Source organism: Canis lupus, chromosome 29 (assembly GCF_011100685.1).
Source record: "Canis lupus familiaris isolate Mischka breed German Shepherd chromosome 29, alternate assembly UU_Cfam_GSD_1.0, whole genome shotgun sequence".
NCBI classification, from domain to species: Eukaryota; Metazoa; Chordata; class Mammalia; order Carnivora; family Canidae; genus Canis; species Canis lupus.
In genome coordinates, this window is record NC_049250.1 from 36,066,622 (window position 1) to 36,092,111 (window position 25,490).

Here is a 25,490-nt window from a genome sequence, read left to right on the forward strand (position 1 = left end):
TTTTTTTTTTTTTTAAGATGTTTATGTATTCATGAGAGACACACAGAGAGAGGCAGAGACACAGGCAGAGGGAGAAGCAGGCTCCATGCAGGGAGTCTGATGTGGGACTAGATCCCGGGACTCTGGGATCACACCCTGAGCCAAAGGCAGGCGTCCAACCGCTGAGCCACCCAGGCATCCCTAAAAAGTATTTTTAAACACAAACTGCTGAAAACTACCCTAAACCCACAATGGCACAAAATAAGAACCCTGAGAAGTTAACAAGTACCATGGTCAGCTTTTGCCTTGCCCTGTGGTTATCTGCAACGCATTAAAAAACTGGGCTCTGCTTTGATGCCTGAATGGAGGATGAGTGAGAAAAAAGAAAATCAAAGATGGGGAATCTAAGAAAAGACTCCAGCATTAAAGGGAGAAAGAGGAATAAACTGTTTAATACAATACAAAAAGAAGGTAAGAAAGAAACCTGTCTGCCTCGACCCTAGCACAGGGTGAAAGAAAATTTTTAAAACACTCTCCTGGGACACCTGGGTGGCTCAGTGGTTGAGCATCTGCCTTCGGCTCCAGGGTGTGATCCCAAGGTCCAGGGATCCAGTCCCGTATGGGGCTCCCTGCAGGAAGCCTGCTTATCTCTCTACCTATGTGTCTCCCTCTCTTTCAATGTCTCTTATGAATAAATAAAATCTTTAAAAAAAAAAAAAACCTCTCTTAAGTTTCTAATGACAAGCTGCCTTTCACTCGGACTTCTGGTCCAAATACATATTACCTAGGTAATCCATAAAAATCACAAGCAGAGGTAAAGTGGTCTCATATTGGTAGAACAAGACTGGCAGACACAAACATTTCTTTTCTAGAGGAAATAAACTTGAACTCAGGGTTCAAGGAATTTCTACAGATTAAATTCCAAGCAAAACGAGCAGTTCACATTCAACTATCACAAAATACATACTTGGAAACAAGGCTCCATAAGAGAAGAGTAGCAGAAACGTATCAATAAATACTTTAGACAAATAATACAAAAGAAAAGCTTAAAAATATCAACAGGGAATAATAAGACTTAGAGATGAATGAAACAGACATCCAGAATTGAAAAAATATAACAAGCTGAATGAAAACTCAGCGGACAGTGGGAATACGAACCAGATGGAGTGGAAGGGAAAAGTACAAAACTGGAAGATAATCTGGAGGAGTTATCAAAAAATGCAATCGAGATGAAAAAAAAAAGAGATAAAATAGAAAAGAAGATAGAGAAGAAAGTGAAATTTGACTTCTGTCAAATTGGAGTTCAAGAGATAATACCTCTAACTTGCCAATTACCAAATAGCCTTACTTCAAATAGCCTGTTGGGAGGACCTTTCTGGAGCACATCTCTGGTTTCCGGAGTACTCGATAATCAGGCAATACAAAGGCTAAGAAGAAAACTTTCTACCTTGGAAGAGGCCTATGATTATTTCTCAATTCAACAGTCATGTGTTTCTAAAATCTTGACTTCCATGCAGTAACTTCCTCTATAGAAAAGATGCCCACTTTAAATTCTATTAAATTCTCCAGTTAAAAGTAAGGGGTAGAAAGAATTATGAATTACTTATTATTTTTACAAAATATCCACTAGGACTCAAAACATCCAGGAAGAAAGTAAAAAAAAAAAAAAAAGAGAAGCATATTTTTATAATCTTTTCTATGAGTTCTCATTATAGAGTATATATGTAGCTGATATATGCAGTGAACTCCTAAAAATCACATTTTAACATGAAAAGCAGTAAAACAGTTCATATTTTCCCAAAAGAACCATGTTATAACTGAGGTTTAGTTTTACAACATATTAGTTGTAGATATGATCAAAGACATGCCATAAAGCAAGTCTGCAAAAAAATCTAAAGCAATTTCAAGGTCAAAATTATGCTGATAAAAAAACAAACAAACAAACAAACAAAAAAAACTATGCTGCTGGTCCTAGTCTAGGATTTAAAGCCATGTGAACTGATGATGTAAGTATCTTACTAGAAAGGACATAGAAAAGCATTTTCTGATACCATACGTATTTGATCAGTAATCTGTATATGTTTGAGCATATAAATATAAATGAACCGATAAAATGACTGGGATTTGCTTTAAAATACTCCAGAAAGAAAAAAAAAAAAAGTTGGGAAAGAGAACAGATGAATGCTGATATTTGTTATAGCTGTTGTTTGGGGTTTGTTTCACTACTCTATTTTGTGTATGTCTGAAAAGTTTTCATAATAAAAAGTTTAAGAATTTGAACTACATATAAATAGTTACTACTTAATAACTTACCAATATTATTTAACAATTTTTCTTACTTTCTTAAAACTTATAAAGACTCTGGGGGGAAATGAGATAGATCAGTAACAACTGCTCATGGGAGGAGGCACCAAGGCGAGTCTCCCACAGCAAACAGTTGTCAATAGTTACAACTGACTTGAGACTCCCTCCTTCACCTTCGAGACGGTGCGCTCAGCATCATTAAACCACAGTGCAAAAGTGCAACCACAGAGAATGAAGTTAAACTCTAATCTTGTAACACCTATGAAAATGAACTCAAAAACAATTCAAGATCTAAATATAAGAGCTAGAACTATAAAACTCTTAGAAGAAAAAAAGGCAAAGACTTCCTGACATTGGATTTGGCAAGGATTTCTTGGATATGAGGCCAAAAGCACAGGTAACAACAACAAAATTGATAAACTGAACTACATCAAAATTTAGGATTTCTGTGCATCAAAATACACAAACAACAGAGTGAAAAGGTAACACAGAGGAAGGGAGAAAACACCTGCAAATCATACAAATCATACATCTGATAAGGATTATCAGAATACATAAAGAACACCTCTAATTCATAACAATAAAAAAATCAATCTGATTAAGTAATAGGAAGAGAGCTTTTTGAATAGATATTTCTCCAAAAAAGATATGCAAATAGCCAACAAGCATATGCGAAAGGTGCACAATATCATTAATCATTAGGAAAGTGCAAATCAAAACCACAATGAGGTTCACATGAGTTAGATGCCCACTATCAAAAAAACAAGTGAAGAATAACAAGTGTTGGAGAGGATACGGAGGAACTGGAACCCTTGTGCAGTATTAGTGACAATGTAAAATGGAGCAGTTGCTTTGGAAAACAATATGGCAGTTCTATAAAAATTAAACGTAGGCAAAAAAAAAAAAAAAAGAGATACAAGAGAATAGGAAAAAGGTGGAACTCAGTAAAATAATGCCTGAGAAATCCTTGGAACTACTGAAAGATAATTTCTAGATTCTGAAAGCCCAGTACATTTACTTAGTATGTAACTCTGATATTATTTGCAATGACCCCCCACAAGACTGTACAACCATCTTTGAATTGTTATCCCGTTAGCTTTCTTTTTCATTTTTGTACGTTAAGTCTCTTTTCTCTCCTTTACATTAGGATGTAAAATTCATTTTTTTTTAAGATTTTATTTTATTTATCTGAGACAGAGAGAGAGCAGATGAGTAGGAGGAAGGGTAGAGGGAGAAGCAGACTCTCTGCTGAGCAAGGAGCTGGACGAGGGGCTTGACCTTCATCTAGGGTCTCTCATTTGCTCTAAGGAAACCATGAGGGACCAAAATGTAAACCAAGCAAGTCACCAGGCCCCATTTCCTACTGACCTCCATTTCCTGCCTTAACCATTCTTCTAATTCTGTATTCTTCCGAGCATGATGAGCTACTAGATCTGATCCTCCAATGATGCGTGGAAGTTTTCCTGCTCCAGGAAATGTGACCTGTTAAATAGTAAAAGTTTTAAGGTTAAATGCATTAACAAATTAAGACCGTCTCATTTTTTTTTTCTTATTTTAGAAAGGGAATGAGTGTGTGAGTGAGTGGGGAGGGGAGGGGAGAGGTGGGGCAGAGGGAGAGAGAGAATCTCAAGCAGACTTGCTGCTGAGCAGAGTATCCAATGTGGAACTTGATTTCATGACCTTGAGGTCATGATCTAAGATGAAATCAAGAGTCAGCTACCAAGCCAGCTAAGCCACTCAGATACCCCTAAGATCATTTTTAAAAAGCTTAATAAAAATTAAAGAGTATTAATTACATAAAACTGCCAAAAATGTTTATATCCTATAAATGAAAGTGAGTGAGAGATAAGTAAGTATGCTAGACCCATGTTTTTGCCCTATTTTTTTGGCTATTGCTATACCCAGATTTAGATATGTCACTGGGATTTATGTACCAAGAATTTAATTAAGATTTTAACTGGAAGTTTTATTAAAAAATGGCCTTAGCTCATCATTTAGCATTTGAAGCAACTTAAGGTGAATATATAAAGTATATTTTGTTCTAAAGGTTTCTTTTTTTTTATAAGATTTTATTTATCTATTCATGAGAGACAGAGCGAGACAGAGACCCAGGCAGAGGGAGGAGCAGGCTCCCTGCAGGGAGCCCAATGTGGGACTCGATCCAGGGATTCTGGGATCACACCCTGAGCCAAAGGCAGCCGCTCAACCACTAAGCCACCTAGGCGTTCCTCTTCTAAAGATTTCAAAGTTTAAGCTTTGTCTAGAACTCATGAAAATGTACGTCTTTAAAACTTTCCAATCAAGGCACCTGGGTGGCTTTGGATCAGCTTGTGACCCCGGGGTCCTAGGATCGAGTCCTGTATCAGGCTCCCCACAGGGAGCCTGCTTCTCCCTCTGCCTCTGTCTCTGGGTCTCTCATGGATAAATAAAATCTTTTTTTATTTTTTATTTTTATTTTTTTTACATTTTTATTTATTTATGATAGTCACAGAGAGAGAGAGAGAGAGAGAGAGGCAGAGACACAGGCAGAGGGAGAAGCAGGCTCCATGTACCGGGAGCCTGACGTGGGATTCGATCCCAGGTCTCCAGGATCACGCCCTGGGCCAAAGGCAGGCGCCAAACCGCTGCGCCACACAGGGATCCCTGGATAAATAAAATCTTTAAAAAATAAAAGTTTCCAATTTATGTATCTCTAGTAAAAGATGCTAGAGATGACGACAGTTTATATTTTTAATTAAAATTTTAATTATTTATCAATAAACAGGTGCTAAAAATATTGTGAAAATGCAAATGAAGCACACTGCTAATATTTTATTTAGGAAATCATAAAACCTTAATATCTATGGGACATACCTTTAAAATTTCAATATATGAAGTGGAAAGGGAATTTATTTATATTTATTTTTTTATTTGAGAGACAGAAAGCATGAGCAGGGGGAGGAGAAGAGGGAGAAGCGGGCTCCCTGCTGAGCAGGGAGCCCAATGAGGGGTTTGATCTCAGGACCCTGGGATCATGACCCTGAGCAGAAGGTAGACACCTAACCATTTAAGCCCCCCAGCCCCCCCCAGAAAGGGAATTTTAAATTAATTTTCATCATTAAACATACTTTAAAGACACAAAAGAGCATGTTATTGGATTCAAGTATATAAAGAAAATAAATTCTTTCATTAGAGCCAATCCAGTTAAATCATCCTGCCACATAAATTTTGGTTTGAATTTTACAGTCTCAAAAAAAATTCCTTAGTCAAAGATATTAATATTTTTTAAAAGTTTAACATTTTTCCAAACTACTTTCCAGCAGTTTGTACTATTCTGTATTTCCTGATCATCCCTGGGGCCAAAAGTGAGTATTCTTGCTTTATCTTTGGTAACTTCATTAATTAAAAAAAAAAATAGTACTTCTTTTGAATTTTGATTTAACAATGAGACTTAGTAACATGATATTGAACATGAAGTAACCATACAGATAAGAATGGCCCATATGGTATTCATGAGCCACGCCTGTGGGACGGAAAAGGGTAAGGGGGTGCCATCTAAGTGGGAAATATTTCCATCTTCCACTCTAATATCTTCCATTTCCATCTTCCATCTTCCACTCTAGAGTCTGCTCTAAGAGATGGAGTTTAGAAACTTTTATACACTGTCATAGTAGGTAAAAAATTAATTTAACTGACAAGTGTTACTAGTAGCTCACATTAGAGAGAAAAAGCTACAATACCTCATAGTACAGCGAGAATCACACAGATCATAGTCTAATAAAAAGCATTCTTCCACAGAAATCACCTTTGACAAAATTACTGTATTCTGATTAAATGCTTAAACATAAGATAGTGGTCAGTAGTAGATATGGAATAAGAAGCAAATATTCCAGAAAAGACAACAAAAAAATACAGACTAGGTCAGAAATATTCTTTTAAACATACTGATAAGTTAAACATCAGTTCCTAGAGGAGAAGAAACTCAGGTCTGATAACAATACTCAGGGTGCATACTTATGTTTTTATATATATATATATATATATATATATATATATATATATATGTAACAGTAAAGTGCTTACTTTTCATTGTATTTAATGTGTTTAGCTCTTTCATAAAGTCCTGAGATAAAGAACCCCTTCAGGTAGACACACATCACTATTAGAAGTAGAAGGACACTATCAATTTAACCCAAAGCCTGCCTCTTAAGGTAGGGAAGGCCAGATAAACAGCACCCTTTGAAGAATTCAGTCTTGGTGAAGTCTGCTTCCAAATATTCATTATATATTTATTCACATATTCAATACCTGTCAGTTCATGTCCTTCCTACAGTAATTTTAACTGCTTTAAGCAGAAGAAATAACACCAGTTTTCAATAGGAATTGGTTTCACTATTTAGCATCAACGGTATTCCTAAAAACATTTCAAACACTGCCCTCTTGTGATATTTTAAAGGAATATCATACCTTTTTGAATTTCTTGAAATTCTTTGGTTGATCATAATCACTATTTACACTGGATGCGTTTCTGGGGGTAGAGTTATTAACCACCAGTGATCTAAATTCAGTCAGTAACACCTTCCTTGGAAGCATATCACCATCATCCTCAAGTTCATCTTTGATCTTAAGTGGAGTTAAGATGGATACATAAGCAAAAAAAATAAGGAAAAAGAATATTATCTGTCACTTGGGAATCTACAAAAAAAAGTTCAAATACCTGAAAAAAACAGTACAAAAAAGGTTTATTTCTGGCACCTAAACTTTGTATTTGGAATCAGATCATATCTACTTCAAACCAGAAAGTTACTTACTCAAATAATATGCAATTTTAGAGATATTTATAATATATATGATAGAAGCATACAGCATTTTAATTTAGTGTATTCTAATATCATCCCAATAAATAATCTATCTTCTTGTATATATTTTCTTAGCAAGAAATCTCAGTTTTGTCTACTTTTCATTAAAACCATAAATTAGCATTATTGCACAATCCGTTCTACAAGTTCTCATCTACTATACTTAAGCTTTCTTGCTTTCTTGGATTTTTAGTAATTTTTATTTTATTATTTTTGACACCTCCAAAAATTATTAATTCTGGATACACTACCTTACTGACTGAAAGCCATTTTTTAATTGCAGATTAAATCAGCCTGAAATTCCTTCCTGCTGCTAGATAAGATTCTTTATCTCATGAAATACATCAAAATTACAGAAAGAGAAATGATTAATACTAAGAATGTAAACTGACATAAATTGATGAGACATTGGTCCTTAAGTCTGATTTTTATAAAAATAAAAGATTTTATAAAAATAAAAATTTCCTCACAGACAGTTCTTCTTTAGTTGACCACAGTGACTCACTCTTGAGCTCACATTTCTTCTCAATTTCATTTTCTTTTTTTTTTTTTTTAATTTTTATTTATTTATGATAGTCACAGAGAGAGAGAGAGAGAGAGGCAGAGACACAGGCAGAGGGAGAAGCAGGCTCCATGCACCGGGAGCCTGACGTGGGATTCGATCCCGGGTCTCCAGGATCGCGCCCTGGGCCGAAGGCAGTCGCCAAACCGCTGCGCCACCCAGGGACCCCTCAATTTCATTTTCTTGCTAAGGAAATAAAAAATACTGTTCATAGAAATTATAAAATGGTACCTTTAAACATATTTATGTTCTTGACACAGTTATGAGACTTACAAGTAACTTTCCTAGAGAAGCTAGGAGATGAGAATAGAAATATATAGACAAAAAGATACTGTAGTATGAGTTACAAGAGCAAAGATTTGGAAACAATATAAATTCATATAAGTTATTTTACAGTGTGAGAAATGATTATAAGTGAATAAAAAATAGCTATAGAATTTCATTAACAGTTGATTTTAAGCTAACAAAATAAGATTTCAAAAAGAAAATACCAAAATATTTACTATGGTTATCCAGTCAATAGGATTATCAACAAATTTTTATGTTTGTATTTTTTATATTTCTACATGATTATGTATTACTGTTACAGTCTAAAACAAAAACAATTTTAAAGGATTCTATCTAACTTTATGCTTAGTATTTAATTTTGAATCACCCTTAATCCAGGAAAAAGGAAAGAGGGTTACTTCAATTGCTCAAGATATCTGTGTGCAATAAAATGGAAATTGTTTTGTATACAATCATGCTCTCCTCCACATTCATATATCCAGACCAGGTTCCAGATAAAAGCATATTACACAGATGGATTTCTGAAACTGTCAGTAAAAACTATAGTCCCTTGGGATACAATAGGGGCACATACTGTTTTACATCAAATTTTGAATGATGCAGTCATAAAAACTCAGAAAAATTGTAATAGGAAAGTTGGAAAGAATGGGCAGAAAAACAAATGTACGTACTTTGTGCTTGCCTAGGAACTAAAGAGAATTAATGTTTTCATTTATCAATAGTAAGATTAAAAATTTATACTCCAAGCCTACCATGTTACCTTTTCGCTGTTTTCATATGTATCCCCCACTGGAAGTTATCACAGTCAGAGCAGTTTACTCCCCCACAGCTCGTCCCCATCCTGCTCTACTCCCTCAAAGTTGCTCATCCTCTTGAGCAAGTTACTTCCTAGCTCGGCGAATCATTGCTACAAACTACTCAGGCACTCAGAGTCTAAGTTTGGGAATTATTCTATACTCTTTCCTCTCCATTTCTCAGGGTGAGTCAATCAATCACCAAGTCCTGGAGAGTCTCCCTTTTAAAGGCCTATCGAACTTACCCTCTCGACCGCCTTTCATGTTAGCACACCCACCACGTAGAATAACTGATTATAGGACACTTGAGAAAGCTAACAAAAGGAACAGCCAAAAGAGCGGAGTAGCCCTGTGTTTTTGTCCCATTCCAATCCTAGCTAAGTGACATTGCCCAGTTACTTACTACCTCCCACTGTCAGTTTCCTAATCGGTTCAATACATTAGTGCTGCCACTTTATTGTTGGGTTGATGAAAACAGAATGGTGGTGCCAGTAAGTGGTAGGTATTACACTACTAGGCTTTGGAAGGAGAGAAGAAGAAACCTTAATTTGTAATAGGAAAGTGGAATAGGGTGATGAAAAGATGCTCTGTGGGTGCTATTCAGAAGAGGAATGTAAATAAAGATAATGCTTCATGTTTGCATTTTATGGAGACTAGGAAATTTTAAGGCCAAGACTCAGCCACAGCGGTCATATATTTATATATAAATAAGGATACATGCCTAGCAGGAGTATGTAGCCAACAGCTTTCTACTTCAGCTTGTAGAAGATCTTACAGGGGGGTGCCTGGGTGGCACAATTGGTTAAGTGTCCAATTCTTGGTTTCCGCTCAGGTCGTGATCTCAGGGTCCTGAGAGCAAGCCTCAAGATGGGCTCTGTGCTCAGCAGGGCGTATGCTTGGGATTTTCTCACTTCCTTCTCCCCCTTAGCTCCCACTCTCTCTCTCTCTCCCTCTATAAAATAAATGAATTTTTTTAAAAGAAAATCTTATAGATGTGTTAGAATCTATATTTAAATTTCAAAATAGAAAAAGAGCAGTTCTACTGTTAACATATTTTAGAAATTACCTTTCTGAAATATACGTAAGGAATCTAATGTCAAAAAGAAGTATCATATTTTTGCCTTAAAATTGCAAAAAGTTTTTTAAATGAAAGGATTAAGAATTTTTTTCCAATTATCACTTTCATAGCAAGAAAAATTAAGCACAATTCCTTTAATCCATGAGTATGTACAAGGACTTTCCAACAATAAATTCTTAAAGTGATAAAAATGGAAGAATTAAAAATAATCTCCATTGTTTGAGTAAGACTGATGAATTGCATCCAAGTCAATTTCCTGGCTGTGATACTGTACTATAGTTATACAAAATGTTACAATTAGAGGATAAAGGATGAAAGGTATATTGGATCTCTATATATAATTTCTCACAACTGCACGTGAATCAACAATTATCTCAAAATACAAAATTGTCAAAAATCATCTTAATACTGAAAGTCAAAACACTTCTGTAACAGGTTCTTACTAAAAATGTATAGTATTAGAATAAAGTGATTTAACTTTTAGTTTACCCAAAATGTATCACGATCAAATCACTATTCATACTCTTCAAAAGTCTTCTAAAACATATTTTATACTGTATTTTTTTAAAAAGATTCTATTTATTCATGAGAGACAGAGAGAAAGAGGCAGAGACATAGAGGGAGAAGCAGGCTCCAGGGGGACTTGATCCCAGACCCAGAATCATGACCTGAGCTGAAGGCAGATACTCAACCGCTGAGCCACCCAGGTGCCCCTTACACTGCATTTTTTTTTTAGAATGTTATGGATTCCAAAATAGTAAAATAAGGACAGGGAAATTATGCTGCAGAACCACAGAGCAAAATATAATGACTGTATTCCCTGATATCATTATACAGTATGTAAACCTTGGCTATTAAATGAAAGGTCTTCAATAAGTCTGAAGAAAGAGAAATTAAGGAATTGATCCCATTTATAATTGCACCAAAACCATAAGATATCTAGGAATAAACTTAACCAAAGAGGTAAAAGATCTGTACTCTAGAAACTATAGAACGCTTTTTTTTTTTTTTAAGATTTTATTTATTTATTCATGAGAGAGACACAGAGAGAGGCAGAGACGCAGGCAGAGGACTCCCTCCAGGGACCTGATCCCCAGATCACACCCTGAGCTGAAGGCAGAGGCTCAACCGCTGAGCCACCCAGGTGTCCCTAGAAACTACAGAACACTTATGAAAGAAATTGAGGAAGACACAAGGAGATAAAAAAATTCCATACTCATGGATTGGGAGAATAAATATTGTGAAAATGTTAATGCTACCCAGGGCAATCTACACATTCAATGCAATCCCTACCAAAATACCATGGACATTTTTCACAGAGTCTGAACACATAATTCTAAGATTTGTATGGAACCATAAAGGACCCCAAAGAGCCAGAGGAATGCTGAAAAAGAAAACTGGGATGCCTGGGTGGCTCAGTGGTTGATCGTCTGCCTTCGGCTCCAGGGGTGCTCCCGGGGTCCTGGGATCAGGCTTCTGTGGGGAGCCTGCTTCTCCCTCTGCCTCTCTCTGTGCCTCTCTCTTTCTGTCTCTCATGAATAAATAGATAAAATCCTTCAAAAAAGAAAAACAAAAAGAAAACCAAAGCTGGGGCTATCACAACCCCTGACTTCAAGCTATATAACAAAGCTGTGATCATCAAGACAGCATGTGTTGGCACAAAAACAGACACATAGATCAATGGAACAGAATAGAGAACCCAGAAATTGACATTCAGCTCTATGGTCAATTCATCTTCAACAAAGCAGGAAAGAATATCCAATGGAAAAAAGACCATCTCTTCAATAAACAGTGGTGGGAAAACTGGACAGCCACATGCAAAAGAATGAAACTGGGCCATTCTTTTAACCCATACACAAAGATAAACTCAAAAGGGACGAAAAACCTAAATGTGAAACAGGAATCCATCAAAATCCTAGAGGAGAACACAAGCAGCAACCTTTCTGACCTCAGCTGCAACAACTTCTTGCAAGATATGTCTCTAAAGGCAAGAGAAACGAAAGCAAAAATGAACTATTGGGACTTCATCGAGATAAAAAGCTTCTGCACAGCAAAGGAAACAGTCAACCAAGCTAAAAGGCAACCTAGAGAATGGGAGAAGATACTGCAAATGACATACTAGATAAAGGGCTAATATCCAAGATGTATAAGAATTTACCAAACTTAACACTCAAAACACAAATAATCCAGTCAAGAAATGGGCAGAAGATATGAACAGACATTTCTCCAAAGAAGACCTACAAATGGCCAACAGGCACCCAAAAAATGCTCACATCGCTATCACCCAGGAAATACAAATCAAACCACAATGAGATACCACTTTATGCCGGCGAGAATGAGTAAAATCAACAAGACAGGAAACAACAAATGCTGAGGAGGATGTGGAGAAAGGGGAACCTCTTAAATTGTTGGTGGGAATGCAAGTTGGTGCAGCCACTCTGGAAAACTGTATGGAGGTTCCTCAAGAAGTTAAAATAGAGCTACCCTATGACCTAGCAATTGCACTACTGAGTATTCACCCCAAAGATACAGATGTAATGAAATGAAAGAGCACCTGCACCTAAATGTGCATAGCAGCAATGTCCACAATAGCCAAACTGTCGAAGAGGCTGAGATGTCCTTTGACAGATGAGTGGATAAAGATGTGGTTTATACATACAATGGAATATTACTCAGCCAACAGAAAGGATGAATACCTACCAATTACATCAACATGGATGGAACTGGAGGGTATGTGCTGAGTAAATTAGGTCAAATGGAGAAAGACAATTATCATATGGTCTCACTCATATGTGAAATATAGTAATAGTGCAAGGGACCATAAGGGAAGGAGAGGAAACTGAATGGGGAAAAAAAATCAGAGAGAAGACAAACCATGAGAGACTTTTAAGTCTGGGAAACAAACTGAGGGTTGCTGAAGTGGAGGCGGGTGGGGAGGATGGGATAACTTGGTGACAGGCATTAAGGAGGTCACATGATGTCAGGAGCACTGGGTATTATACTATATGTCGGCAAATTGAATTTAAATTAAAAAAATAAATACAAGAAAGGTCTTTTTAGATACACAAAAGACTTTAATGGTTCCTGTATCACTAGTGTGTAATGTTCATTTCCTGGTCCTCCCACTCTGGGATCTAGTGCCTGATTGCTTGGGTGACCATGAGCTCTGGGAAAATGTGCAGTCAAGATAGCAGAAATGAGCAGCCATACAGGAGGAACCAAGGAGGTCTATTATTAAAACCACAACCATTTTCAGACAGAGCTATGGCCACTGTGAGCAGTGGACCAATCTGGGATAGAATTTAAGAAAAAGAAAAAAAAAAGGCTATTAAAAACTAAAGGTGGTAATAAAACGAAAAGAGAAAGAAAATAAAAATACATCAGAAAAAAAAAACTAGAAATAAAAACAGTGGGGAGGAAGGATATGGCAAGGGAAGAGCATTTTCAAAAGTGTATCCAAAATAATAGAGTCTAATTTTCTAAAAATTAAGTGCTTATAATATTAAGTGGTCTGAAAACAGATTTTGGAATAGTCTGAGCTAAAGTAACAATGTAAATTTGCAACACAACTAGAGTAAATCTATCTTTATAAAGAGACATAAATTTATTAAACATAAGAAATCATCTCTTGGACTTCCACTATAGGGGAAATTGCTAAACTTATAGAATAGTAACTTATAGGTTATATGAACCACTTAGTTCAATTTATCTTTTCTGTAAAGTGCCAGCTAATTTTTGATAATAAAGAACCCCTCTTTCTCTGAATTTCTCAATTTGACTAAAAGATATCTCAGTATTGGAGCAGCCCTGGTGGCTCAGTGGTTTAGCACCGACTTCAGCCCAGGGTGCAATCCTGGAGACCCAGGATCGAGTCCCATGTCAGGCTCCCTGCGTGGAGCCTGCTTCTCCCTCTGCCTGTGTCTCTGCCTCTCTTCTCTCTCTCCCTCTGTGTCTCTCATGAATAAATAAATAAAATCTTTAAAAAAAAAAGATATCTCAGTATTCACTCTTTCTTCCTTACTTAACTAATACTCAGTTTGTTAGGGACAGCAATGCGCCAAGCTTAACATTTCCCATACTCTCTTGTAGACTAAAAGTGAGGAATGGGGAGTGGTGCAGCTCAAGATCAAATTCTGGCCGAAAGCCAAAGTTACAAAGTGGGGTTTCTGAAAGAGCTCCTTAGAAAGTGAGGAGGAACTCAAGTGGAAAAGCCTTTGTCCTGTCCCCTCTCCATTCTGTTTTTCCTCCCTGGAAAGTTGATGTGATGGCTAGAGGTACCACCTTGTAGAGAGAAAAACAGACACCTAAGAAATTAATACCATAGAACTTCTGAGCAGCTTTGATTACCTACGTCTGGGTTTCTTCTATAGAAAAAAAATAACCCCATCTACTTTATGCTACTGAGTTTAGAATTTTTAAAGACAGCAAAAGGAATTCTTAGCTCATGAAACGTGGAAACTTTTTCTGGGAAAATAACTGGATGTATTGCATCAGGGTCTTTGGGGTTTGGGTCTGCGTATCCACATTTTTTAAAAAGCTCACAAAAATAAATAAATAAGTAAGTAAATAAATAAATTAATAATAATAATAATAATAATAATAATGATAAATAAAAAAGCTCACCAGGGCAGCCTGGGTGGCTCAGCGGTTTAGCGCCACCTTCAGCCCAGGGTGTGATCCTGGGATCCTGGGATCGAGTCCCACATCAGGCTCCCTGCATGGAGCCTGCTTCTCCCTCTGCCTGTGTCTCTGCCTCTCTCTCTCTCTCTCTCTCTCTGTCTCTCATGAATAAATAATCTTAAAAAAAAAAAAGCTCACTAGCTGATTCTGATGCAGCTGGTCTACAGAAGGGCTTTTAGGATTCACTCAAAAGAAATAAATGATGAAGATTCCCTCCTTCATATGAAGATGCTGGTATTTTTGCTAAAGAGGACATATACTTTGCTTTTTCAAAACATTAGTTAATAGATTTATAGTGCTTGATACACAGTAAATTCTCAACAAATTCCTATTGAATCACTATACCTTCCAATCACTTAATCCTTATCTTTTTACTTAGTCCTGTCCTTATGTAGTAGCTATTTACAGGAGAGGATAACCACAACAGGAAAGAGAGTGGAGCTAATGGACTTATAAAAAATATCAGATTATTACCTTTTAACTTCATGTGGTCCATGATTTCACTTCATGACTTACTATTCTAAAGGCAGTAGGCAACTTACTTATCCAAAAAATAGGAAATAATCTGAAGTAGTAAGACAAATTATCAACCTTCAGGAAAACAGGATAGGATATTGAAAGTCAAAATGAAAATAAAAATTCCTAGTGATGTTATACCTATTTTACCTGAAAAAAATTATTTAGTGGATAGCTTGTTTTACTAACTTTCTTCATTTTTCTGTGCTGTTTCCTCTATTAAGGTTTATCCTACTTACCATCAAGGCCAAAAGTTTGATAGTATAGTAACAGAATAGCCTGGAAATCTATTAAAACAATCATGAGTAACAATTTTATTTGCCATTTATTATATACTGTCAAAGAAGCACTATTTTTAGTATTTACCTTATCAACCAACAAATTCTTATACTTAGTATTAGGTGTTGAAGATATTAACTTTTTCCTCAAGGAAATTGTACTTATACCATCATAAATATCTTTTTAACATTCAAAGTTTCTATTTGTAATGCTTCTCATTAAAAAATGTTACTTACAGATATCTCACTAGTTTTCGGTGTTGCTTCAACAAAAGTGCCATTTGTTTCTATATCCAATCTTGGCCTTTTTCTAATACTGACATCTTCCTCTTGTTTCTGAACTTTCACTCCAGTTTCTAGCTCTGGTTTTGTGTTCTTGAATAACTGATCTAATACTTCATCTTCTATGGCAAAGTCATCAATTTCCTTTCTTTTTTCTGTAGAAAGAGATTTATTGGCAGGATTTTTCACAGTGGACTTTAAATCTCTATCTGTAAGTAAATTATCTGGCTTCTTTTCCAGAGGCTTATTCTGAAATAGATGCTGCTCCTTATTTTCCCATACTGAGGGTGTAGAAGATTGTGTTTGTTCTAAAAGAGAACAAGACATTTCTATTCTTGCTGATTTGGCTGAAGAAATTTCTTGATTTTCTTCATCTCTTTCCCTTAAGATTTAAAAAACAAGAGAAGAAAGCAAAAACAAAATGAACACAGCTAAGTGATTTTGTGGTTTGGCAATATTCAGTCCCCCCATTTAATTCACAGTATTCTTGATTTTATTAATTAGTATCATTGGAAATTTAAAAAATGGGACATTTGAAAATGGCACAAACTTCATATGGACACTCATGTTTTTGTAGGACTGTCAACCCAATGGCTAAAACCATAGGGAGAGGTCTATCTTCTCTGCTAAGGCAGCAGTAGCTAATAAATCAATGTAGAGGAAAAGGCAGAAAGATACAAAAATACAAAGCACTTGTTGCCAGGAAAGAGTAGCTTACTTTGCAATATAGGGAACCTGCAGGCAGGGAAAAGTTACCTTGGGAATAAAACCTGATGGATTAGTAAGAGCTAGATTCATGATCATAAGAGTAGTTAAATCCAGAATACAGTACAGACTATATACTGCAAGTAATATGTGAATATATGACTAAGAGTTTTCTATATAATACTGTTTCATTCACTAAGTACTGAATAAGTACTTTATTCATTTAAATTGTACTAAGGTCCATAGAGAACATAAAAACACGGATCTCTGCTTCCCAGATGTTTACTAAATTTTTGTTAAATTGCAATAGTCGAAGTGATACTTTAATAATACTAATCTATTACCAGGGTACTGGACAGACTAAGAGGTTTTTGTAGTAAGTCAGGTGGTCAGAGTTTAAATTAGAGAGCTGGCAATACAATATGGAAAGGGAGGAATTTATAAAACAGTGAAAATAATCACACTGCTGTTTTGCGGGAGCAAAGGAGAAAGAGTCAAAGATTCTGACAAAATGAACTACTAACAAAGAAAACATATATTCAATGATAGAGGAGAAAAGCCTTAGGCCTATAATTTGGGAAAACAGCAAAAAATTCCTGTGGAAGTGTAGAAGTGAAGCTTAAAAGGTTAAGGTCGGACAAAAATACTGATCATCTGTAATACAGTCATGAAAACTCTGAAGGTACAGTAAAAAGCACATAAAAAGTAGCAGTAGAAAAAAGGAAAGAAGTCCTCGAAGGAGGAAAGTCAGAGAGGCGAAACAACCAGGCGAGGCCACTGCTACAAAAACCAAGACACCATTCGGAGAAGAAAGGTTCAAGAGCTGAAAAGCACCAAAAGACCCCTAGAGCTGGCAACTGTGTCAATGGCTACTTTCAAGGACATCACGTCGAGACAAAATATTGCTGGTTAAGAAATATTTCATACGGAAATGGGAGCAATAACAATAACCTCCCTTTTTGAGAAGCTTAATTGTGAGTATGAAAGATAAGAGGCAGTAGCTGGAGGAAAGAACCAAGTCCAGGGAAGGTTTTAAAAAAGTAAAAGTAAGATAGAGCTTTTGAATCGAGAAGGGGCTAGAATAATTAAAAGTGCTTGAAAATGAGAGAATAACTGAGGAAGCATGGTCCTAGAGGAAGTGAGAGAAGGCGAAGGAACTGAGGTGTGGGAAAGCTCTTCTCCAAAAGCGCAGCAAAGTGAGACAACAGGTAAGCTTAAGGTGAGCAGAAAAAAGGATGAGAGAGACTCTATCATGACCTTAGTGAAGGAGGAGACTTGGACATTTCCGAGAGGGAATGAGGTCAAAGGGTCAGTTTTGCACAAAAGCATCTTCAAGCAGAACACACTCTGTGCCATTCTACTATATTAGTATTTTCCACAGATACAGAGAGGTGTTATTTAAAAATATACCTTTTTTTGATAGAAGGCTTAAAGTAATTTTTGATGGAGTTGGTCTGCAGCTGCTGGGAAGTGTGATCTCTACTTTTATTTACACCTGAGGATTTAGTCGGTGAAAGCTGACAGGTTGGGATTTTCATCCTAACCAGAGCATTCGATACTGCTTTACTATCATCAGAGCTTATCCTGGGCGGGTCCTTCACAGTGGATGTTTCTTGTGAAGGCATTCTGAATTTTTGTTCCACTTTGGAGATTTCAATTTCTTTAGGTCTTTCACTCAAATCCATACTGTAACAGAAGAAAAGAATGCAAGGTGAAACAATCAAACTTCTAGCAATTTTTATCTAGAAACACAGTCCTCTAGATAGTACGAATGTGATAAAGCTTTAGAACATAATTTTTAGACAATAATTAAGGGAATATATGTCACTATCCCAAGAAAATTGCTCCTTTTACATTAGTGCTCCCTAAAGAAAAATGGTAACTTTCTCTTCTTCATCCCCCGTAGCACACAATGTCTGGCATACTCTATTATAAAAAACTGCCATTCAGGGGATCCCTGGGTGGCTCAGCGGTTGAGCATCTGCCTTCGGCCCAGGGCGTGATCCTGGAGACCCGGGATTGAGTCCCAAGTCGGGCTCCCTGCATGGAGAGCCTGCTTCTCCCTCGGCCTGTGTCTCTGCCTCTCTCTCTCTCTCTCTCTCTCTGTCTTTCGTGAATAAATAAAATCTTTAAAATAAAACAAAACAAAAAACTGCCATACAGACATGAAATATCAATCATATTGATATCAATTCTATTATAAATTAAACTAGGTGATAGTTTTGCTCTGTTTAAAATTTTAGAATTATTTTCATGAAAAATTTTATTAAAAAAGGAAAAATCAGAAAAAAACAACCTCCTACAATTCTAGCGTCATATATAATGAGATATTTAGATCTAAATAAGATGAATTTAGATTCAGATGAACTGATATGGTTATATTCCAACCAGATGGCAGGAATATAGATGAATTGATGTGGTTACATTTCAGCCAGATGGCAGTCCCTGGAATAGAACTCTATACTACCAGAAAAATATTTAAAATACACACACACATACACACACAGAGTTCCACAATGTATGGTTACATAAACTGCCTTTAATATTCTTATTTCACAAAAAACAAGTGGTCATACATGTGACTTTCAAAACATTAATAGTTTCCTTTAAAACTTACACCTGGCCTCTATAAAAAAAAAAAAAAAAGGATGTATTAAAATTTTAAGTGTGATTTAATATAGTGATATCACAAGTATTTTTTCAATATGAATCATTCATTATATATTATTTAAAATACAATACACTTCCTTAAAAATACCAGGGAATACAAATGAGCTACCCTAGCTCAAACGCACCCCCCCCCCCCCAAGGGCAGCCCCAGTGGCTCCGCGGTTTAGCGCCACCTTCAGCCCAGGGCCTAATCCTGGAGTCCTGGGATCGAGTCCCACATCCGGCTCCCTGCATGGAGCCTGCTTCTTCCTCTGCCTGTGTCTGTGCCTCTCTCTCTCTCTCTCTCTCTCTCTCTCTGTCTCTCATGAATAAATAAAAAATAAAATAAATTCTTTAAAAAAAAAAAACAAAGAACAATAAAAACCTCTTCATATAGAGAACCACTAGAAAACTATCATTATGAAATATTCATTATTTAGATAACCAGGTAGACACATAGAAAGTATTCCCAAGTTATAAATAATATTCAGAAGAAGGCAACATCATAGTACAAACTTACTACAAACTTGTGTAAACTTGTGTCAAACTTGTCACAAACTTACTACAAACAGTCACAAATAAACTGGTGTAATTCTTTACAGTCTTCCACATAAATTTGTAAAGAACAACTAAAAAACTCTACCATTAAGACAGGGGTTAGCAAACTATGGCTTACAGGCCAAATCTGGCCTGCCACTTGCTTTTGTAAATTAAATTTTATTGGAACACAGCCCCACACATTCATTTACATGTTGCCTATGGCTGTGTTCATGCTACAATGGCAAAGCTGAGTAGCTGTGACAGAGATCAATGACTCACAAAGCTAAAAATATTTACTCTCTGGTCCTGTAGAGAAAGTTTACTAATCCTTGACCTAATATATTATTTTCCCTGGCATCCCATTATCCCATGCTTTATCTTTTTTATTTATTTATTTTTTTCCCCAAGCTTTATCTTCTAAGAGCTGATCTGATCGAGAGAGACGCTGACTTTACATCTTGAATATACCATTTACATACAGAATAACAATGATTTGTTAACAGTGAAGTTTTACCATGTATCTGCTTGCTCTGATTCCGTGTCAGCTACACACGTTGTGGTATTCACTGGGGCACCTGGCATTAGTTTTTCATTGACTGACATGCCTTGGGAAAGGCCTGGCCCTGGAGTCATCTTCAATGCTGGAAATCACACAAGTGAAAGAAAGAATTACAACTGCTAGACACATGGACATTATTTTGTCACTTAAAATGGTTAGACTGTGCCATGCTGAGGAAATTAAGTAGGTGACATAGAACAGAGTTCTCTTCACTCAGTGAAACCAACAAATAATGAAATAGCCTGAAAGCAGCCTGTCGGCATCTGTAATGGGTTCATCTAAATCAAATCATTTTAAAGCTACAACAAATTCTTTGTGAAGTATTGTCAACCTAAAAATAAAATCAGATTATAGTTCAGATTATGCTTGAAGTCAGAAGACAAAAAATTCCATTTCTTCCACACAGAAAGAGTATCATCTATTCCACTATGGACAGAAATAAAAATTAATGTGAGTTTCATTTTCTGAAGAAATACTATTTGAAAAGAAGACAAAAGGCAGCCCCAGTGGCGCAGCAGTTTAGCGCCGCCTTCAGTCCAGGTCGTGATCCTGGAGACCCGGGATTGAGTCCCATGTCCGGCTCCCTGCATGAAGCCTGCTTCTCCCTCCCTCTGTCTCTGCCTCTCTCTCTCTCTCTGTGTCTCTCATGAATAAATAAATAAAATCTTAAAAATAAAATAAAATCTTAAAAATAAAATAATAAAATAATAATAAAATAAAATAAAATAAAATAAAATAAAATAAAATAAAATAAAATGAAATAAAATAAATAAGAAAAGAAGACAGAGTTTTTTGTGGCCACTCCAGAAAACCATAATGATTACTTCATCTTTTTATTTACTAGAATAGCAACTTAAATTCAAGTGTCACTCTTCTGGCATACTTTCACTGGGCCTCCAACACTGAAGTAGGTATTGGATCCTTCATCACAGTTTCCATACCACCCTTTACATGACTCTGTGAACTTTTAACATCACTAGCTGTGTGACCTGCATTAAGTTATTTAACCTCTCTAAGCCTTAGTTTCCTCATCCATTAAATTGGAACCATTTTGTTTTGAGGACAAAATGAATTGATACATGGACAGCACTTAGAAAAATGCTTCGAACACACTAAGCACAATGCAAGTATTAGCTGTCAGCGGCGGCAGCAGCAGCCCCAGCACTTTATACTACACTTACTTACTTGTTACTTTCCCTTATTAGACTTGGGACCTCCTTGAGAATAGGAACTGGTTTGTGTTTATTTCTAAATCTGCAGTTCCTGAACAACATTTGGGACATGGTAGATATAAGTTAGTGGAATTAAATTGTTAACTGAAAAATTTTTTAAAAAGTTGACAGCTACTAAGTATCTAAGCTAAATCATCACTTGGTAGGTACTCATGACATAGGAGTTACTTAGATGTTTATTACTGATTCCAAATTCTGCCACTTTCCTTATATGACCTCCTTAGAAGCTCACGGTCATTTCCTTAAACACATACTATTCCTAGAATTCATTTCAGCTTGCACAGAAGTTTGCAAAAAGTAGTAATTACAAATGCTTCTATTATCACTAAAAGAAACTATCAGTTGAGTCTAATGACCCAGAAAAGGAATGATTTGTCAACAAAAGATTTACAATGTTCTCCTTGCTAAAATACTACAGGGGCAGGGCTTTGATTTGCTCATCTCTTTATTCCAAGTATTTAGAATAATTATAGGAATATAACAGATGTTCAACAAATGCTTGCTGAACTTACAAATGAACAAATATGGAAAGAAGGAAACAAGGAGGGAGAAGACAGGGAGAGACATGCATTTACTCTATTCCCCCACAACAGGTTGTATTCTAAAACTGTTTAGAAGTCAGATGTCTAGGACTTGGAATCTACATAGACCCACCAATGAGTATGTGGAAAAACATACAAAAATGTTGATTTTGGGGGAGGGGGCAAGATGGTGGAAGAGTAGGGTCCCCAAGTCACCTGTCCCCACCAACTTAACCTAGATAACTTTCAAATCATCCTGAAAACCTATGAATTCGGCCTCAGATTTAAAGAGAGAACAGCTGGAATGTCACAGTGAGAAGAGTTCGCACTTCTATCAAGGTAGGAAGATGGTGGTGGTGGGGAATAAAGAAACAAAAGGCATCCAAGGGGGAGGGACCCCGCAAGGAGCTGGGCTAAGGCCGTGCAGCGAGAGCCCCCAGGACAGGAGGGAGGGCTCCGTCCCAGAGAAGCAGGAGCTTCACCAACCTTCCTGGATGGAAAGGCGGCCTGAGCTGTGCAGGTCAGCGCCCCGCCCCCGGAGCATCCAGGCCCCTGTGGACTGGGAGCTGCCGTACTTACTGCAGGAGCTGACTCCCGGGCTGGAGAACTGGCCGTCGCCACTGTTGTTGTTCCTCCTGGTGCCTTGCACGATAAACAACCCCTACTGAGCCTTACAGTGGCCTCACAGGATAAACAGGATAAACAGCTCCCACTAAGCCCTGCACCAGGCAGGGGGCGGAGCAGCTCCCCCAGGTGCTCACACCTGAGAATCAGCACAGCAGGCCCCTCCCCCAGAAGACCAGCTAGATAGAAGGACAGGGGAAAAGCAAGTTATTGACCAAGCAGCACTGCAAAGTTCCAGGGGAAGTCGAGGGATTTACAGTATATAGAATCAGAGGATACTCCTCCGTGTTTTTTGTTTTCTGTTTGCTTCTCACCCCCCCCCCTTTTTTTCTTCTCTTTTTTTTCCTTCTTCTTCTTCTTCTTCTTTTTTTTTCTTTTTCTTTTCTTTTTTTCTCTTCTCTCTTCTTCTCCTTTTCCCAATACAACTTGTTTTTGGCCACTCTGCACTGAGCAAAATGACTAGAAGGAAAAATTCACCTCGAAAGAAAGAATCAGAAACAGTCCTCTCTCCCACAGAGTTACAAAATTTGGATTACAATTCAATATCAGAAAGCCAATTCAGAAGCACAATTATAAAGCTACTGGTGGCTCTAGAAAAAAGCATAAAGGACTCAAGGGACTTTAGGACTGCAGAATTTAGATCTAATCAGGCAGAAATTAAAAATCAATTAAATGAGATGCAATCCAAACTAGAGGTCCTAATGACGAGGGTTAATAAGGTAGAACGAGTGAGTGACACAGAAGACAAGTTGATGGCAAAGAGGGAAACTGAGGGAAAAAAAGAAAAACAATTAAAAGAGCATGAGGATAGGTTAAGGGAAATAAATGACAGCCTCAAAAGAAAAATCTACGTTTAATTGGGGTTCCCAAGGGCACTGAAAGGGATAGAGGTCCAGAATATGTATTTGAACAAATCGTAGCTGATAACTTTGCTAATCTGGGAAGGGAAACAGGCATTCAGATCCAGGAAATAGAGAGATTCCCCCCACTAAAATCAATAAAAACCGCTCAACACCTCTCAACATTTAATAGTGAAGCTTACAAATTACAAAGATAGAGAGAAGATCCTTAAAGCAGCAAGAGACAAGAAATCTCTAACTTTTATGGGGAGAAATATTAGATTAACAGCAGACCTCTCCACAGAGACCTGGCAGGCCAGAAAGGGCTGGCAGGATATATTCAAGGTCCTAAATGAGAAGAACATGCAGCCAAGAATACTCTATCCAGCAAGGCTCTCATTCAGAATAGAAGGAGAGATGAAGAGCTTCCAAGATAGGCAGGAACTGAAAGAATATGTGACCACCAAACCAGTTCTCCAAGAAATATTAAGGAGGACTCTGTAAAAGAAAGAGGAAGTCCAAGGGAACAATCTACAAAAACAGGGACTGAATAGGTATCATGAGGACACTAAATTCATATCTTTCAATAGTAACTCTGAACTTGAATGGGCTTAATGACCCCATCAAAAGGCACAGGGTTTCAGACTGGATAAAAAAGCAGGACCCATTTTTTGCTATCTACAAGAGACTCATTTTAGACATAAAGACACCTGCAGCCTGAAAATAAAAGGTTGGAGAACCATTTATCATTCAAATGACCCTCAAAAGAAACCAGGGGTAGCCATCCTCATATCAGATAAATTAAAGTTCATCCTGAAGACTGTAGTAAGAGATGAAGAGGGACACTATATCCTACTTAAAGGATCTATCCAACAAGAGGATTTAACAATCATCAATATTTATGCCCTGAATGTGGGAGCTGACAAGTATATCAATTAATAACCAAAGTGAAGAAATACTTAGATAATAATACACTTACACTTGGTGATTTGAACGTAGCGCTTTCTACAATCGACAGGTCTTCTAAGCACAACATCTCCAAAGAAACGATAGCTTTAAATGATACACTGGACCAGATGGATTTCACAGATATCTACAGAACTTTATATCCAAATGCAACTGAAAACACATTCTTCCCACGTGCACATGGAATTTCTCAAGAATAGACCATATAGTGGGTCACAAATCAGGTCTTAACCGATACCAAAAGGTTGGGATCGGCCCTGCATATTTTCAGACCATAATGCTTTGAAATTAGAACTAAATCACAACAAGAAGTTTGGAAGGATTTCAAACACGTGGAGGTTAAGGACCATCCTGCTAAAAGATGAAAGGGTCAATCAGGAAATTAGAGAAGAATTAAAAAGATTCATGGAAACTAATGAGAATGAAGATACAACCTTTCAAAATCTTTGGGATACAGCAAAAGCAGTCCTGAGGGGGAAATACATCGCAATACAAGCATCCATCCAAAAACTGAGAACTCAAATACAAAAGTGAACTTTGCACCTAAAGGAGCTGGAGAAAAAACAGCAAATAGATCCTACACCCAGCAGAAGAAGAGAATTAATAAAGATTCGAGCAGAACTCAATGAAATAGAGACCAGAATAACTGTGGAACAGATCAACAAAACCAGGAGTTGGTTCTTTGAAAGAATTAATAAGACAGATGAACCATTAGCCAGCCTTATTAAAAAGAAGAGAGAAAAGACTTAAATTAATAAAATCATGAATGAGAAAGGAGAGATCACCACCAACACCAAGGAAATACAAACGATTTTAAAAACATATTATGAACAGCTATACGCCAATAAATTAGGCCATCTAGAAGAAATGGATGCATTCCTGGAAAACCACAAACTACCAAAACTGGAACAGGAAGAAATAGAAAACCTGAACAGGCCAATAACCAGGGAGGAAATTGAAGCAGTCACCAAAAACCGCCCAAGACATAAAAGTCCGGGGCCAGATGGCTTCCCAGGGGAATTCTATCAAACATTTAAAGAAGAAACCATACCTATTCTACTAAAGCTGTTCGGAAAGATAGAAAGAGATGGAGTACTTCCAAACTCGTTCTATGAGGCCAGCATCACCTTAATTCCAAAACTAGACAAAGACCCCACCAAAAAGGAGAATTACAGACCAATATCCCTGATGAACATGGATGCAAAAATTCTCAACAAGATACTAGCCAATAGGATCCAACAGTACATTAAGAAAAT

General features: G+C 37.0%; 1 protein-coding gene across 10 annotated transcripts in view; it reads right to left on the reverse strand.

Annotated features, from left to right (window-relative positions):
* The window catches only part of NBN (nibrin), a 61,574-nt gene that overhangs the window by 7,538 nt on the left and 28,546 nt on the right, over positions 1–25,490 (reverse strand). For 9 of the 10 annotated variants that reach the window (XM_038579705.1, XM_038579713.1, XM_038579712.1 and 6 more), the window contains 6 exons: positions 20,008–20,134; positions 17,715–17,990; positions 15,555–15,981; positions 7,592–7,663; positions 6,730–6,885; positions 3,652–3,765 (listed from right to left, as the gene is read on the reverse strand). In XM_038579705.1, coding sequence (XP_038435633.1) covers positions 3,652–3,765; positions 6,730–6,885; positions 7,592–7,663; positions 15,555–15,981; positions 17,715–17,990; positions 20,008–20,134 — 1,172 coding nt within the window. The remainder of the gene's footprint in view (positions 1–3,651; positions 3,766–6,729; positions 6,886–7,591; positions 7,664–15,554; positions 15,982–17,714; positions 17,991–20,007; positions 20,135–25,490) is intronic. The other variant, XM_038579707.1, reaches the window with a different exon arrangement.